The sequence below is a fragment of the Molossus molossus genome, unplaced genomic scaffold (genome assembly GCF_014108415.1).
Source record: "Molossus molossus isolate mMolMol1 unplaced genomic scaffold, mMolMol1.p scaffold_m16_p_1, whole genome shotgun sequence".
In the NCBI taxonomy this organism is placed as follows: domain Eukaryota; kingdom Metazoa; phylum Chordata; class Mammalia; order Chiroptera; family Molossidae; genus Molossus; species Molossus molossus.
Genome location: NW_023425344.1, coordinates 50,997,344 through 51,013,648, shown reverse-complemented (window position 1 = coordinate 51,013,648; position 16,305 = coordinate 50,997,344). Strand labels below are relative to the sequence as shown.

The window sequence follows — 16,305 nt, the reverse complement described above, 5'->3', positions numbered from 1 at the left end:
TGACAGAGCACAGACACCACAAAGTCTGGAGAAACAATGTTTTTACTAACTGTCTGGCTTTTATCACGGCATCTGCACACTTCAAGCCCTGTCTCTCCTCCGCTAACCCACATGCTCATAGTATCAGCAGCCAGGGACATAGTCACATCACAGTATGATTGCTGGTCTTGTGTCTTTGGGTCACCTGTAGAATGAGGAGGCATTGAGAGCTAGGCATGGGAAGTAGGAATATCCCTACAAGTCATCCCTACATGAGAATGGCTAGCAATTTTTAAACTATATACAGAAGCTGACTGTGGATCACACAAATATATCGCACTAAACACAAATGAAATGTCTTCCCATTTCAACTTCCTCAAAATGCCCATGGCTATTCCAACAACATGTGAATTCAGGAGAAGCAGGATGGAGGGACAATGAGGGTGGAAAGAGACAGCAGTCTTAGCCAATTGTGGGCAAATTTTACAAAAACTCATGACCTTGCGCGCACACTGCCTGCACCCCTCCGGGGGCGCGGACCGGGCTTGTGCGGCATCAGTTTCACTGCGACTCTCCCTGGGACCCCGCTGAGCCTGTGAACTTGCTCTCTGCTGCACCCACCTTCCAATTGATCATCGTTACCACTATTTCTTGCTGTAAACGGTCTAAAAATACTTTTAGAAAAAAGATACATTTAAAACTTTAATTAATAGAATAAAATGGTGATAATAAACCTTGTCATCTTTTTCTTGTTATAAGAGCGCCTTAAATGTGTAATAGTGATACCTCCATTTACAAAGTGCTGGGCACGGGGCCAAGTGCTTAGATGATTTCCCTTATTTAATATTCACAAAAAAATTACAAGGTAGATGCGATGATTCCCCTTCCCCCCAACATTTTACCTTTGAAACAATGGAATCTTAATGAAGTGAAATAACTTGCTAAGAGGTAGAATGGGGATTTGAAACTAGGTCTGCCCGTGGTGGGCCATTCACTCTCCGTAGTGCAGCCATATGCAGTATGTATGTTTTTACCAGTGGTGTCAGGACACCAGGAGCAGGATTCTATAAAGGACTTCTCTGTAAAAATGAAGTGGGACGTGAACTTAAAGGAAATTGGTTTGTGAAACTTCAATTCCAAATACTAACATGGGTTATACTTTTTTAAAGTTCAAGTGCATAGAAAGCAAAAAAAAAAAGTCTTGCTCCTCTTGAAAACAAGAGGCTCTCTCTTGGTATTGGGAGTGTAGTGCATGCTGGATAGGATGAATCAACTTTAAATAAACAGTTAGAGCAGACTAGATAATTGAGTAAGTTGAAGCTTGTTGAGTCTATCTCGTCATTTCTTACCAGACATCATGTAATCAATTTTTTTTCAGAAATGCTAACATCTACATTGCAACGATGCACACATTTGGTTTAAGCTCTTCCTAAACAGGTCCATACACACAGTGTGCAGCCTTCTGCTTAAGGCTTTTGTATTGTGTGGGTTCCCTTTCCACCTGCCCACACCCAAGTTCACCCATCCATTCACAGGTCATGGATCTCATAAGCTCACCCTTGGGGTGTTAGACAAAAGTGTCCCTGGATTCCAAGGTGCTGCTGCCCCCTCGTTCAGCATGTGATGTAGGAAAAGATTTGTGTACTTCAGATGTGTTGTCTTTTCCTCACAACGTTGAACAATAGATACTTAACACTTGTGGAAACTGAGCCCAAGGTGATTAAGCTACAAACACGAGCTGAACCTACGCACCAAGGCTCTCTGCCTCCACTTTCCACTTGCCCATCCATTCTGCACAGTGCTGGGCAAACAGCAGCACAAGGGGCACTACTCGACCAGGGCCACCAGAGTTACTAAGTCGGTGTCACTCATAAGCAATTTCCCTCTGTTTCTGGGCTTGGGCCCATCTTTCCTCTGGTGATAAGATCATTCTGAGCCCCCAGAAGTTTAATACTTGACTCATCTACAAGAAATATAGTTAGATTTCTCACCAGCACAATTGAGTATTCTAACGATCAGTACTGAAAAAGACTGGGTTTTTAAACAAATGGACAATTTCTTTCATTGTTTTTAAAAAAGGTTATTGTCAAAGATTTTTCTTTATTATAAAGCTTCCTTAAGAGAGAAAGGAATTTAAAAGAGATTTCATATTTTTAGTTTTTTAAAAACTAGTTTCTAAATGAGTGAATGATTCTACCATGAAGAAGAGAGAAAAAGCTTCTCTAAATTGTACAATCTCAGAGTCAGAAGAGACCTTAGGATCATCCAAAGGGATGTGTCTCTGTCCTTGTATTTTCACAGATCTAAAACATTGGGGTTATCTTTAACTCTTGTCTTCTCCAATTCCTGAGCAAATTCTGTCCAATCTACATTCAAAATAGATCCTAAATTGGAGCATTTTCACCATTGTGGACCAATCTTACCACCTCAGTGGTCTCTCCACTTCTTGCTCCTCTTCAGTTTATTCTTAAATCAGTAGCCAGAAAGATATACTAAATATATAGGTCAGATAACAACCCTCTTCCAATGGTTCTTCATCTCAGCCTGCATTAAATACAGTCCTTGTCTGGCCACAAGGCCCTGTGCAAACTGATGCCACCTCTCTGACGTCCATTTCCTCATACATTCTTTTCTTCCTCTTCTCCATCCATACTGGCCTTGTTACTTTATCTTGATCATACTAGGTATGCTTCTGCCTCAGGACCTTTGCACTGGTTGTACCCTTTGCTTAGAATGCTTTTTCTAGAGTCTACATGGTTCATTCCTTTGTCTCCTTACAATGTCTACATTCAAATGCTACCTTCTCAGGGAAGCTTAGGTAAAAGTAAAAATTATAACCCATTATCCTCTCTAATCCCCTTTCCTGCTTTATTTTTCTGTCTTGCATACATCATCAATTAACATGTATTTTCCTAACTTACATTTTTTTGTCTGTCTTTTTCTTCTACAATAAAGGCAGGGCATTTTGTATGTTTTGTCCATTACTGAATCCCTAGCACCTATAAAGTAGCAGGCACTCATTAAATATTTGTTGAATTAAATTAAGTCTGGTTATTTAACACCTTTATTGTATAAATAAGGGAATTGAGGTCTAGAGAGATAATTTTATTTTTCTAGGGTTTCACGGGTGGTTATGGTCAGTGTTGGGGGTTTTGACTTTCAGTTTAGTGTCTATTTCACCATGTGGTATTTTTTTTTGATCAATCCTTGCTACTGATATCACATTTCAATTTTTTATGTGTGTTAGATCAGTTGTTCTCTAAGGACCTTTCAGTTTTGAAATCATCGCATTCAAATGTCATCTCCTCAGGGAGCTCCCCTTATGACCCATAGTTCCTTCTTCCTCTTTCTTCCTTTGCTCTGCTTTAGTTTCTTCCACAGGGTTTATCATTACCTGCCATTGTGTCAGAGATCTCATGTTCTGTTACTGCTGCTTCCTGATGCTTAGGGCAGTGCTCAGTGCACGGTGGTCCCGTGAATCTTTTTGAACAAATGTGTTTTCCAGGAGAATGGGATGGAAAATAACCCTCAGAACCAGTGTGGTACCTTTCACAAAAATGTATGCTTTGTGCTAACCTTTCTGAAACTGCAAAAAAGGAGACAAATGCTATGTCTTTTAGAATCTGCTATTAAAGGGAAAATTACGTTTTATAAGCTTGGTTGGAAGGTAGCTGACTTGGCATATTTGGGCTTTGGGTGGATATGAAAGAATGCCTTAGAGATTCAAGACAGAGAGACAGTCTGTATCAGGATTTCTTTCTTTCCTTTAAAATTTTCATTGATTGATTGATTGAGGGAGAGAGAGAGTGAGAGAAAGAGAGAGAGGTTGATTTGTTGTTTCACTCATTTATACATTCATTGGTTGATTCTTGTATGTGCCCTGACCAGAGATCGAACCTGAAACCTTGGAGAGATGATGCTCTAACCAACTGAGCTACTTGGTCAGGCAGCCCAGTAGTTTCTGCCATCTGGAACTGAGTCCTCCTTGTTTCATGGAGGTAGCATAGCCCAGACAGTCATATAGAAATGATGTTCAAAATGTGCTAGACACATTACTCCAAGGTTGACCTTTTTATGTCAGTTTTTGAAACACATCTTTAAATAATACTTAGACATTTTTAGTTTGTAAATAAATTAGAATGTAAATCCCCATCCACTCTGGAAAACTCACAGTCATTTCCTTTACTGTGCTCACTACAGCTTATTTTTAAGTCATTATCAAACTGGTTGTTACATGGGTGTCTTGGTAGAAAGCTGCTGAACCCAGGGGAAAGATAAAAGTGCAGGAAAAGAGCTGAAGGCATCAGCAAAAGGGATTATAACAAACAGCTTCATAATGATTGTTTCTCAAAGCTAGGGATCGTGTTTCCAGTGTCTGGTCTCTGCGGACTGTGGTTGTTGGTATTTCTACTTTCGCCTAGTCTCTAATGTTCATGGGAGAAAGGGATTATCTAAACAGCTGGTTTGAGCTCTCTCTTTGGAAAATGCAGGACAGTCTGTCTGTTGATGTTGTTTAACTGGTAGTCACATGCTTCTATACAAGTCAACCCGTCAGTGCTGATTGTTTGCTTTTTGTTTTTGTTTTTTAATTTGAGAGAGAGAAGGAGGAGAGGGGGAGAGACATCGATTTGTTGTTCCACTTATTTATGCATTCATTGATTGGTTCTCATATGTGCCCTGCCCAGAGATCGAACCTGCAACCTTGGAGTATCGAGATGATACTCTAACTGACTGAGCTACTCGTTCAGGGATTGTGCTGAGCAGTTTTGGATGAAAGAGAAACACACTTAGAAGTGCCAAGCTTTTAATGTGTTTAACACTTATTTTCTCAAAGAGAGAAAGGTCCAAAAAAATTCAGACTGTGAGTCTGGGTCAGTTTGAATATTTGCTTCAACTTGTATAATATTATGTACAGGTAGGTATTTGAATGATTAAACTTAGGCATTCTGAGTAATCGCTGAAATAGTAAGCAGAATTTTAGATGTTCTCTCTGTTTTCTTTTTAAGAAGAGATCATTCATAGCTTTCATTAAGTTCTTGACTGCTTGGTGGTGCTGTGTAGGACAGTGCTGAACAGGAAATCCAAGGGCCTGGGTTTTCATCCTCTAATACAAACCAGAACTTGAAAAAAGGCAGTAGTCTTCCGGGCATTAGTCTCCTTGCCCATAAATGAGAAGATTGGATTAAATTAATGTTTTTTTCAAACTTTGTTCATGTTCATAGTCATGTATGTACTGCCTTTATCATCATTGCCATTTCCTGCTGTAACTTGTCCTATTCACTTAATATATTCGACAATGTATTTGAAAAGGAACCTCATTTTTGCCTCTGCAAATGAAAAACCATCATCACTTGATATAAATAAAAATAAGATTATTCAAGTACTGCATAAAAATGTATACCTGCGAGACACACAGGAATAACGGGTATATTATGTTTACCACTCCAGATTCACTCCCCACCCTTCTCCACCCAGAAGGGCCCAGAAAGCACCTTCTTCACTAAGGCATTATGAAGAGCTCTGTGGTTTTATCCTCTGGAGAACAGATATGATGATGGTAGATGCTGCTTTGGACTTTCAGTGGGAAAAATAAGATTCTGAAGTACAGACCAGATGGTGGGGCCCCTCTCAGAGACAAGGAGGATGTGATAACCCTCAGGATGAAATGGTAATCAGGGTGCTTTGATCCATAACGATCTGTGGTGATGGCTAGTAGATCATGGGTCTCTAGAAAAAAAATAGATGACATCTTGTTAAGGTGCTACTTGACATACAAAGACCAAAAAAAAATCTAGGTTCACTGAACGCAACTCAAGTCCCCACAGTGGAATTCACAGTTTCTTAACCAGTTTCCATACCTAGAGCCCCTTAGCTGAGGGGAGACCAGGTTTCTGTGAGAAAAGACTGAATTTGGCCACATGTATAGACAATGAAAGTCTCTCTAAGCTTTCTCTAGAGGCAGGGCCTGAAGCAGTTCACTGGGGTAACTATGTAGGGTGGGGAAGGGAAAGGAAATACCTGGACTTTCTGTAGGTTATTAGACAGTGATGCTGACCTGGAAAAGCCGACATAGTTTACCAATTAAAGCTTACAGAAGTCGGATGAGAAATGGAGTCGTGGTCCACCTCCATGTAACAGTAGGTCCAATGCATCTGTCTTGTGGCTATTTCCCTAGTCCAAGACATATAGTGAGACTAGGTATGCCTAACACCCGGCAGACTCCCACATTGATTCCTGTGCTAGTGAAATGAAGGCTACTACGGTAGGAAGGGCCAAGCGGAGAAAGCTTCTGGAACTGGATTCTTTCTCCCCCACCCCTCCCCTAACCCCCAACAAGATGGTAACTCTTGTAGGGAGAATTGCAGAGCTTAGTGGCACCTTTGAAGACTTGAGAAATATAGGAAAGTTGTCCTACCACCTCCCTATTTAACTCAACTGTTCAGCCGATGCAAAAGCTAGTGGATTACTACAAACTCAGCAAGGTGGTGATGACAGTTGTAGCTTTTCTAGATGTGGTCAGTTTATTGGAGCAAATCAGCATAGACCGCGGCACCAAGTATGTGGTTATGGATCTGGCAGATGCTTTCTTTCTATTACAGTCAGTAAGAAAAGTCAGCACCAATAAAACTTAAACTCTCTTGCCCTAGGACTGTGTCACCTCTCCTGCAATTTGTCATAATACAGTCCTAAGGATCCTTGATCATCTTCATATTCTGCAGGACACCCCACCAGTCCATTACACCAGAGACAGAATGCAATAGGTTTTGATTAGCATGAAACAGTAAGCCAGAGGGTGCAAGATAAATAGTGCAAATGTTCATCAGGCAGCTAACCCTTCTAGAAGTCTAGCAGTCTGGGGCACCTCAGGATAGCAAAGGGAAAGGCAGGTTTCTGCAGCTTGCTCCACTGCACAAAAAGAGAGAATCACAATGCTTTTTGGACTTCTACTTACTGTATATACTACATATACTACATACTGTATAACTTTAAAGGCTGACAGTTTTGAGTAGGACTTAGGGCAAGAAAGGGGTTTGCACGGTAGCATATGCTTCCCTATCACTTGGGCATTATGACACAGGGACCCAAATATATGGGAACTATCTATGGCTATATGGGACCTCTGGCAAGCCCTGACAGAATAATATAACAGAGCCTTAAGGTTTTGTTTTTTGTTTTTTGGTGAGAAGTAGTTTCTGCCTTGCTACTGAACCCTGATAGAGATCATGTGCCTGATTATGGGATGTTAAGTGATTATGCTGCTTGAGTTGTCCCCCTTGAACTAGGTGACAGATGATCCATTGAACCACAAAACTGAATACAAACGGCAGCATCTCATTTTAAGTTAAAATGATAGGTATGACACCAGTCTAGGAGGCTCCAATAAATTGCATAAACAGCCGGTTCAGATTTTAGAGTACTTCCTCTTTATTTATTTATTTATTTTTCCCTCACCCGAGGACATTTTTCCATTTTTTGTTCAGATGGAGCGGGAGGGAGAGAGAGGAACAGAGAGAGAGAAACATCGATGTGAAGGGACACATCGAGTGGCTGCCACCCGCACGACCAACCAGGGCCGGGGACAAACTGCAACCGAGGTACGTGCCCTTAGCGGGAACCGAACCCGGGTCTCTCCGGACCGCAGGCCGACGCTCTAACCGCTGAGCCAAACCGGCCAGGGCGAGTACTTCCTCTTTATAACTTTGCCTTCCCCTCTTTCTACAGTTGGCTTCATGGGGAATTCCATATGATTAGAATAATCAGATGTCCAGGTTTTTCCTAGGTATGACTGGTCTATACCTGTTGTTCAACATTCATTCATCATTCACAATACCAGTTTTCATTTGCAAAAGTGTCCCAGTTTGGAGAATCAATTATATGGCTACCCTACCTCTAGTCAATTAGTGGAGAGGAAAGAGTGTGTGCCTGGCTCATGGATTTCTGTACGGGATTTTGGCATCAGCTGGAAGTGGACAGTTAATGTACCACGCCCCATTCAGTGGGCAGAACTTTAAATGACACACTGGTTGTCTATTTTGTCTGGAAGGAGAGATGGCCTGAGGTGCAAATTTACACCGATTTAGGGTCCGTACCATATTGGTTAGCTAGTCAGGAACTTTGAAAGAGGAAAATTGATAGATTAGTAATAAGAAGGTCCAGAAGGCAGGCTATTTGCATAGACCTCTCAGAGTGGGCTATGGTGTGAAGATATTTGTTTCTCATGTAAATGCCCAGTAGAGGGAAACCCCAGTGGAGAAAATTCTCAATAATTAGGATCTCCCCCACCCCTTGGGTGATATTTAGCTTCTTTCCCTGGCCACTTTGGCGTTTGCTCTGTGGATGAGTGTTTAAAGTGTATTCGTGGCAGGGACAGAGGTTATTCCAGGGCTTAAGAACATAGTATTCCCCCCCTTGTCAAAGTTGATCTAACTATTAACTATTGCCCAGTCTGCCAATTGCAGGGGTCAACTTTGAGCCCTTGATGTGACAACATCCATCAGGAAACCAGCATGTGACCTCATAAATGCATGTTCCAAGTTGCCAAGCTGGATCAGAAGGTCAGCGTGTGGCATGTGATAGGAAAGCACCAATTCATCAGATCCAGGGAACAATTCATTCTTCCATTGTTACTGCTGCTGCTTTGCTAGGTTGTCTTTATGGAAAGGATCAGGAGGGAAAAAAGGAAACTACTATGATTCAGCAATTCCATTTCTGTGCTTTATCTCACTTCATTCTCCCAATGGCCTTGTGAGGGGGATTGAGTTGTAGCTCCACCATATAAATGAAAACACAGGAGCAGAGAGATAAAGTCTCACTTCCAGAGACTTATAGATGGTTAGCTGTGATGTCAGGGTGTGAACCCAGATCTGTCTGCATGTCTTTTAGCATGCTGCTTTCTAGGAGAGTGTATGGATTGCTAAGGTGGGTCTCAGAGGAGGTCATTCTCCTACCCTTGCACCTTTGCCAGAGCCACTATGGGATGCAAACTGACTTCTTAACTCCTGCATGGCTCTTTAGGCCCTGGCCACAGAATGGGGTGAGCAGAGCCCTGCGTGAGGAGGGAGGCAATGGATGGTGGCTGCATGCTCCTGCTGAGGCTCCTAAGGTACCCCAAGTCAGGAGGCAGCTCAGGGCTCCTCTCCTTCATCCCCCGTCTGCCTTCTGTGGAGCCTAAGACCAGGGCTGGGCAACTTAGGGGGAAGTGGACAGAAAGGGACAGGAGGCTGCTTTTTAGGGGCGACCAGGCCTGGCCTTGGAACCTCTTAATTTAGGCAATTAGCCTTCACTGATACATACTTAGTTTGGTGACATGATCATTTTCTGAGTCCTCTTTTCCATCGTTACATTTCTCAGGAGACAAGTTAATGCTCACATGGTACTTGGCCTTTTCATAGCACTGTTCATCTGTGTGGTGGGTTTGGAAATATCTATTTTGCAATGTTTTTGAAAGACAATATATGTACAGTACTTGAGGTTGGCCCAGAGTGGCTGTTTGTTATTATTGTGGTTGTCTGTCTACTCTTCAAAAATCTCCATTGTAAGTTGTCCTGGTCGCCTAGTACATTACGTAAGACGTTGATAGATACTCAACAAACTTCCCATGAAAGAATGAATGAACTGAATAAAATGGGTTAAAGAGTAGCAAAGGTAGGGGATGAGTATGCTTTTATTAACCATTTAAATATATGTAAATAATACACGTATAACTCCTGATATTTTCAGTGAGAAAAATTCTTTATTTAAAATAGGCCAGATGTTTTTACTAGATTAAATAAAATACTCTACAAATGAGAATTTAAAGTCCAACATACCAAACCCAGTAATACCAGTCAGGGATTGTCCACTGATCCCCATTTAGTAACATTTAAATGAGATAGCTTATAATTCTGAGAATATGTGCCTTTGCGTAGAGAAAAATACCCAAAGCAGTGTCACGTTTTCTGGATATAACAGTGTCTGTCACACGTGTAAGAGCAGTTCTATAATGCCCAAGACAGCTAAGAAACAGTGATTTTCAAATGCAGAGATCAATAGTATTTCCACATCACAGAGACAGTCAACACCTTTTATTTCAACAAGAGAATGAAAGCAAGAAGGGAACCTACACTATTTCTAGCCACTTGTATTTATTACTGTGCCTTTGCTGCAGAAGGGTGATAAGTGTGCTAGCAAACAGATAGGCTGTGGGGACAGAGCCGGGGAGCTGGTGCATACGGAAGGCAGCTGATCTCTCCGGGCTCTCAGGGCTCCTGGAAATGCCACGCATGAGGCATAATATGGGGCGGCTGGGCCTCGTTTACTGGCATCGATGTTTGCTCTGTGTCTGGGGTCACTGTGGTATCCACAGTCGTTTCTCCCAAGGGTGTGGTTGTATCAGCGACATAGGGCTCATAAGCATCAGCTAATCCAGGGGTCATCAGTGGGTCAGCGGCTGCTGGGGTAACCCCGGGGGATCCCTTGCTGTGCTCTGTAGGGTCCCCAGCCAGGCTGGGAATACTGCCCTTCGGGAGAGCGAGAAGCCCTCCAAGGGCACCAGGCATTACTACCTCCGGAAGGAGAGCTGGGTTTTCCGGATTGGCTGGGTTGGCCTCTGCCTCTGGCACCGGGGAGCCTTGTGCAACTCCTTCTCCCTTTTCTGGGCCTCTGGTTCCAGCGACAGGGGAGTCAAATTCTAGAGTAAAGTCCCCACCCATGCCGGGATGGGGGGGCATGCCTCCGAGGCTCGGCCTCAAGCCTTCAAATCCTGGGAACATGGCTCCATAGGCCAAGGGGCCTCCTCTGCCTCCCTGGAAAAAAAACATTTACCAAATACACCGTTATCACATACTATTACTATACCACGCAGTTATTCCTGGTCAGATTCACTGAGAAACCATAAAACACTGATAGGGAACAGGCAGTTGGCTGCTGGCTTCCTGTAAACACATTTCTCAGGAACCTGGCTTTGAAATAGGAGAGAGAGAATTCTGCACTCTTTGGGGGGAAGCTCACCCTTTGCCATGCCTGGCTGACAGGACAGGAAGAGAAACGGGGAAAAACCAAGTCTACAGGACAATACCGTGATAAAACAAGGGATTTTGGAGGATCTTGTCAATATCATTTCTCAGTATCCCTCAAATGAGTGAAACCCTATGTAAGATTTCTTTTTCTTTTCCTTTTATACAAAAATAAAAACATGTATTAGAAAAAGGAGCTTGATTTCTCTGGAGGAACTGAAATATTTTGTTCCTTTAGACAGTTGAAATTCTAGACCTGAACATGTTTCTTTCTTTTTCTTTTTCCTTTGCTGCCCCAAATTTCGAAATCAAAATCTTGGGCTATTCACAGAGATTGTTTAGGGCTCTGTAACTTGCATATCTGTATTCTCATTTCCTCACAATTTTAATTTATTTCAATTTCTATCTTTGATTTTTTTGGGTTACATTTATTGTGTGTTTTTTATAAGTTACAACAAAAGCTTTTGAATATGAGGCAGAATATAAATAAGTGAATTAAAATTATAAGATGATAATTAACACTTACTTGATGTTTTATAGATACAATGCTCTTTTCTCTTACTTCTTCCTGGCTCTCTGCTCTTAGCTTTTTGCATTACCTCTGCCAGGGGTGGCACTTTGTACCACAGGGCTGGGCTAAATGCCCCTGTTCTTTCTTTTATAGTTCTGATAGTCTTATCACATGATTTTGACTATTGCCCTTGTATTGGTCTTTTCCATTGATTATACTGTAAACTCCTTGAGAACAGGACACTTACTTATTTCGCCTCTATCATATTTTTCTATCAGCCTAGCTCACAAGAAGGCACACTATGTCGAGATGCAAATTTTCTTTCAGTGATAGCATGTGGGTGTGTTGATTAATTTGGTAAGATCTGTAGTTGCTGAAGATTTGTTAATTCAATATGGTTTTGTTTTGCTTTGTGCTCTAACAGATGCAACATGAAATTTCCGAGAAAAAGTTAAATAGTGTGAGTCTACTGACTTCACATTTTAAAGTTGTAATATATGTGGATGATGATAACAGAATAAGAATATACTTGAATTAACTTATTATCAGACTTTCAATTTTATAATAATAAAAATTTCAACTTGGTTAATTTTTTTTTCCTTTTTCATCTCTTAGTTCTGAGGTCTAAATGATTTGTGATGCTGTTGAATTTGTTTTGAGGGGTTCAGTGGTCTGAGAGGGAACAGGAACTTTGTATGAAGCATGGGTATCTTTTTTGGTTGAAGCATTTGCCATTAAATGATGACTTTTCAAGAGAGATTTCTTCTCTCTTCATAGTCAAGAAATGGGGCAAAAACCCTATGCTCAAGAATTATTATTTCTCGGAAATGTCTACATGGGAAATTTGATGAAATCTTTGCTTGTTTCAGAATCAAGCTTTTGGTTTTGGAGCAGAACAATCTGAGTCCCATGCTGTATATTTGGCTACATTCATAGCCAAAGCCTCTTGCAGCCAGTCATCTGTGACTGTTCTCCCATGACATTAATTTAAGAGTTTGAAGAATTACTCACTGCCATTTCTTCTGAACTCATGATGCCAAGTCTGGTTGGAGCATTCTGTTACAAAAGAAACATTACATGGTATTATGAAGCAACTGGTTCCTATTGTAGCTAATCAAAACAAAGTTAAAGATCATTTAGCTTCTGCTTAAATCTTAATATTACTGCTGTGTCCAGAGACAGAGTATAAGTGTAGAGATGAGAATAATTGAATAAATGTAGCCAATTTGTATAACTCAGATGGCAAATTTACTTTTTCTTTAATGCTGTGTGTGTGTGTGGCCAGAATTATCCAAATAGGAAGTATGTCTCTTTGCCATTTCAGTTGCTAATTTAGGCATTCAGAGTATATGGAATCTATTGTGTAAGAACTAGATTTTATAATTTTAGCTCTTAAGGTAACATTTAATTAAAAATTACACTTTTTATAGAATATAGACTTACCAATTGATTTGCTCCATAGGACATGTAAAACATTCCCGGATAAAGCTAAATACAAATACAATAATAATCACAAAATGCATTTTTCAAGGGAAACACTTTTAAATAAAAATGGTATTTAAAAAACTTACCGGAGATGGTTTATTGCGTGGCAGTGGTCCCTGAGATATCAAACGGGCTATTGAGAATATCTTTAAGTGGTAGAAAACAGAATAAGTACTTTATATTTGCTACAACACAGACAAACCTCCCATTACATCCATTTCTAAGACTTACATGAAACACATTTTTAGATGTATTCATATGACAATGAAGTATTTAATATTTAAGAAAACAAAGGAACTCATTATACTTCATATTCATAATACATGGGGCAATTTAAAATTTTTACTCTTTTTCATGAAGGATGGAGATATTTTCCCCAAGAAAGTCTTATTGAGATCTGTACTTACTGATGGACCTTGTGGACCAGCAAAATCCATTTCTGGTAGCTGCATCACAGATAAATATTAAAATTACTAAACTATCAACATAGACAGAGTAAACTGAACACACTCTTATTTATGAATGTGATAAAACAATCTCACATAAGTTTCCCAATTTTCACTTTCATTAGTCTTGGGGATTACAGACTAAGAGATTACAACTGCCTTTTACTGACATGATTCAGTGCATGGGCAGGGAGATGCAGCATGTTTATTGGGTTTGCTTTGTCTTGCACAGTGGAAAGTAATGGGTTTTGGAATAGAAGCATATCAGGTTGGTTTGAATCCTGACTCTGTGACTTAATTTTTTGTGTGATACTGAAAAAAATTTTATAACCTCTCAAAGTCTGTCTTCTTTTTAAAAAAGGATAGTAATATCCATTTTTATAGGACGGTAGTCAGGATGATATGGGGAAATGTTAAATGGTCTGCAGCATACTAGTTATATGGTCCCTTCCTTTTCTGTCCATTGCTCTCTCCTCTACATTATCATGAGATACTTTTGCATGGCTGTCTTCTCTACTACCAGATAGAGAAATAATAATGCAAAATACTACTTGCAATGCTGAGGGATCCATAACTCTTCTCTGTCCTTCCAATAGTGAAAAGGATCCCGATGATAGCAAACCTGGACCTCTCTGGGCTTCCCTATTTTCTCGAAAAATTTTCATTTTTTTTTTCAATTAAGAAACCACATTTTATAGACACAGGATTTTTTAGAATCCATACTCCCTCCCCTGCTAGCAACAGACAGGAATGAATATTTGTTTTACTCAAGATACGTCAACTGTTTAAAAACATTTGTATTTTCATGCATTATGTTCCAAAGCTCTAATTATTTAGAGGTGCTCTGCAAATTAGTTTTCTTTCATTAAGTTAGTGGGTGATCCTGATCTGACTTCAGAGGAAGGAATTACCTCGGTCTTCGGTGGCTTCTCTGATGGTGCCACCTGCTGTTGAATCATTGGCCCCTCTGCCTGCTGCAAGGGTGGCTGTCCCTGGTACACAGGAGGCTGAGGTCCTCCCTTCTGGACTGCGTCTTGGATGGCGGTTACCACCGTGGGGGGGAGGAAAGGTTTCTGTCCTGGCTGTTGAGGCTGTAGGGATGGCTGCGATGGGAGAGGTGGGGGATGCACAGGCAAAGAATATTCATACTGCAGAGAAATTTGAAAGGAGTGTCAGGAAGCAATGGCTCACTGAACTGAGTTGTCTAGACTTGCTAAAGCAAAAGAGCTTGGGGACCTTCCCACTTGGAAGAGCCTGCTCGTGAAGATAGGAAGCTACGTGGACTTCCTCGTAGAACGAGTCATTTCCGCCACTGGGTTCTCAGTTGCCTTTATGCGTCTCTATTTTATCACTTTCTCACTGGATTAAAATTATTTCTCATTAATCTTTGTCCCCAATCAACTGAGATAGAATACGTCTTCTTTATCCTGATAGCCCCAAGACTTAACATAGCTCCTAACAAGCGCCTGGCACATGGCGGTATATTTATTGAGCAAATGAAAGGAGAAGGCGTAATTAAATAAAACACCAAAATCATATTTCTGCACTACAGAGTCCATTTTGAAAACAATCAAGGGGAGGAACAGTCACCATTAATATAATTTACTGTCCCACTAAATGTGGTTTGATGGGCAATGCTACCTGTTGTGGGAGGCCATCTGGACATACAAATTCCTGTTAAAACAACCATGTTTTGTTGATCTTTTAAAAAAATTACCTGTGGTAAATGGCTCCCTACTATTTTTAAATTGATTGCCAGCTCCTCAAAGTGACATGGATCATATGACAACCATTGTCCATCTATAAATTCCTGTGGCTTTTGTTCCTTTTTTTTTTTTTTATCTTTATTGTTGAATGTGTTACAGATATTCCTCATTTTTCCCTCACTGACCCCCTCGTCCCCACTCCCCTCCCCCTCCTGCCTTTTCCCACACTGTTGTCTGTATCCATTGGTTATGCATACATGCAATAAGTTCTTTGGTTTATTTCTTCCCACCCCTCAACTCCCTTCCCTTTTAGGTTTGTCAGTCTAGCTACCAATTTGTACTTCTTAATCCCTTCACCTTTTTCACCCATTCCCTCAACCCCCCTCCCATCTGGCAACCAACAAAATGTTCTCTGTATCTATGAGAATGCGTCTGTTCTGCCTGTTCATTTTGTTTGTAGATTCAATTGTCGATTGATATGTATTCATTGTCATTTTGTTTGTTCATATATTTTATCTTTTTCTTCAAAAGATAAAGATGTAATAACATTTCATATAATAATAGTTTGGTGGTGATGAACTCCTTTAACTTTTCCTTGTCTGGAAACTTTATATGGCCATTGATTCTAAATGACAGCTTTGCAGGATAGAATAATCTTGGTTGTAGGTTCTTGCTTTTCATCACTCTGAATATTTCTTGCCACTCCCTTCTGGCCTGCAAAGTTTCTTTTGAGAAATCAGCTGACAGTCTTATGGGAACTCCCTTGTAGGTAACTAACTGCTTTTCTCTTGCTGCTTTAAGATTCTTTGTCTTGAACCTTTTGCATTTTGATGATGATGTGTTTTGGTGTGGGCCTCTTGGGGTTCATCTTGTTTGGGACTCTCTGTGCTTCCTGGACTTGTATGTCTGTTTCCTTCACCAAGTTAGGGAAGTTTTCTGCCATTATTGTTTCAAATACGTTTTCGATTTCTTGTTCTCGCTTTTCTTCTTCTGGCACCACCACAATGCGAATGTTGGCACACTTGAAGTTGTCCCAGAGGCTCCTTACACTATCCTCATTTTTTTGGATTCTTTTTTCTTTTTGCTGTTCTGATTGGGTGTTTTTTGCTTCCTTATATTCCAAATCGATGGTTTGTTTCTTGGCTTTACCTACTTTACTATTGAGTCAGTGTAAATTCTTCTTT

The 16,305-nt window shown here is 40.6% G+C and overlaps 1 protein-coding gene across 1 annotated transcript; it reads right to left on the bottom strand.

Annotated features, from left to right (window-relative positions):
- Positions 1-9,710: 9,710 nt before the first annotated feature.
- On the bottom strand, positions 9,711-14,575 carry AMBN (ameloblastin; the record flags this gene model as incomplete). Its single annotated transcript, XM_036254668.1, has 6 exons — positions 9,711-10,763; positions 12,496-12,540; positions 12,928-12,972; positions 13,056-13,115; positions 13,377-13,415; positions 14,327-14,575. Coding segments are annotated over 6 exons (984 nt in total), but the record flags the coding sequence as incomplete, so codon positions are not given.
- Between the last annotated feature and the right edge of the window lie 1,730 nt (positions 14,576-16,305).